This window comes from Dendroctonus ponderosae, unplaced genomic scaffold, assembly GCF_020466585.1.
Source record: "Dendroctonus ponderosae isolate FM_Combo_2020 unplaced genomic scaffold, Dpon_F_20191213v2 Dpon_F_20191213_1, whole genome shotgun sequence".
Lineage (NCBI taxonomy): Eukaryota > Metazoa > Arthropoda > Insecta > Coleoptera > Curculionidae > Dendroctonus > Dendroctonus ponderosae.
In genome coordinates, this window is record NW_026017110.1 from 3,813,383 (window position 1) to 3,815,332 (window position 1,950).

Here is a 1,950-nt window from a genome sequence, read left to right on the forward strand (position 1 = left end):
ACCATGAACATTCAGTGTATTAACTCTGACAGATTCCTGGGACATACATGGAATGTTCATAATGGAACTCATGTATGTCCCAGGAATATGCATGTGCATCACATGAATGAATAGAATTCCAGGTATATTCTGGGAATATAATTTTGCTATGTGGGTACAAGTTGCATATTTTCAAATATTTCAAATTACAACTCGTAACGAAGTTGTAATTTACAAAGTATAAGTACTTATATAATAATAGTTGTCGATAAACCTACGTAATTAAATAAAAAAAGCACGTCGGTTTCTTTTGAATGAAAATCCTTTGAAAAATATAATGCCAGTGATACGTTCAAGTTCGTGCGTGAAAGTAAAACAAATCAACAGTAGATAAAAGTGCTTCTTTTTGATCGGCGCTTCTGACCGAAATATGGCACTTTCAAATTAATTCGAAAAAAAAACAATGTTTTATTTTCCGCAACCAAATCATACACTATTACGCTCTCGCGTGTGCTTGAAAAATAAAAATGGTACATTTTATACATTGCGGTGCACAACATAATGCAGCCAAAACAAACTGAAATTTAGCACAAATAATGATCACATAATGCTAGATGTAGTTAAGTGCATTCTCTCTACAAAGGCAAACCATAACACAAGGGAATGGAGTAACTCTCACCTTAATAATCACACTTGGAGTAACATTGCTATTAAAATCAGGGGTGAAAGGTGCCTCACATGCTTCACACATTGATATATCGGCATTATTTAACAAGGTGCATCTTTTGCATGTCCAGGTGGTGGAGGGCATTGAATTGTTTACAGCCCACATGTAATTATTACTGGATGACGGGTGGTTACTTCCATTGATTCCACTAGCCGTTGTTCGGATGTTATTAAATTGAATAGTGTCCAAGTGCTTGTCAGAGTTAATGTTTTGGTCAATAGAGCAGCTCAGGCTTCTGATATTGGAGAGACAGAGCAGATCTGGCGAAGGTTTCTGACATTTGCACCTTTCATAGTTCAAAATCTCATAGTTTTTGTAATTCGGTTGGCCTACTACTGTACAGATCTTACATGGTGACTGAGTAATGTTCATGTTTTCTAAATTGTCATCACAAAGTAGACATGTGGATACTGTTGATTGTTGAAAGGAGACTTGGCACTTAACACAAGATGTTTTATAGTTTAAATTGGGGAGACTTTGGGACTTATGTACACGCAATTGTCTCTTACCGCCGACAAGTGCTTGCCGTTTTCTTATAAATATTAAGGTGTTAATCAAGGTGTTCTTTACCAAAACCGAACAGTCCTTTTTGCCAATACACCTAAAACCATACAGCAATTTACATCAGTGCAAAGTATTGATTTTTCAATAATGAAGGACCATGTAAAACATATATATTACATTGTCATTAACATTAACTGACCTACCTGTTTATATCCAGAACAGGCGTATTGGTGGCTCTGTATCGTCTAATTACTGTACAATTCCGGCTTTGACCTGCTTCAAAACAATTCGATTTTTCCAAAAGGTCTTTGTTCGTGAAACTCTGCCGCAATTTGCCACATCTAATACATTTCGTACGTTCAGTGGGATTGATTAAACTGCAAGAGCCACAGTGCCATTGCAGTACCGATGCAACTGCACCCATTGTAATTTGCACATGGCTAATAACCCCATTTAAAAATAAAACTATGTCAGGAAACACTCGCGAACAGCTGACAATTTAACTATTTTGGAAACATCCAGCCATGGTTTGTATGGATTTCTTGTATTTTGAACACTTGTGACTCTTGCGCGTGTCCACCGAGCTAATCCACCGTTGCACGATCCAAACCGACACTTTCCTGAACGTTTTGAACAAATTATTTTCGATTTTACGTCCAAATTTATTGTGTTTCAAGTGATTTAAAGCGGTAAAACGAGCAACGAGATTAGAACTCTACCGAAACCTTGTAAACACTAAA

General features: G+C 36.7%; 1 protein-coding gene across 1 annotated transcript in view; it reads right to left on the reverse strand.

The window, feature by feature from the left end:
* Positions 1-1,950, reverse strand: part of LOC109533936 (calpain-D) — a 13,541-nt gene extending 11,591 nt beyond the window's left edge. The window contains exons 1-2 of the mRNA XM_019899450.2: positions 1,414-1,950; positions 659-1,307 (exon numbers count right to left, since the gene is read on the reverse strand). Coding sequence (XP_019755009.2) covers positions 659-1,307; positions 1,414-1,634 — 870 coding nt within the window. The 5' untranslated portion in view covers positions 1,635-1,950. The remainder of the gene's footprint in view (positions 1-658; positions 1,308-1,413) is intronic.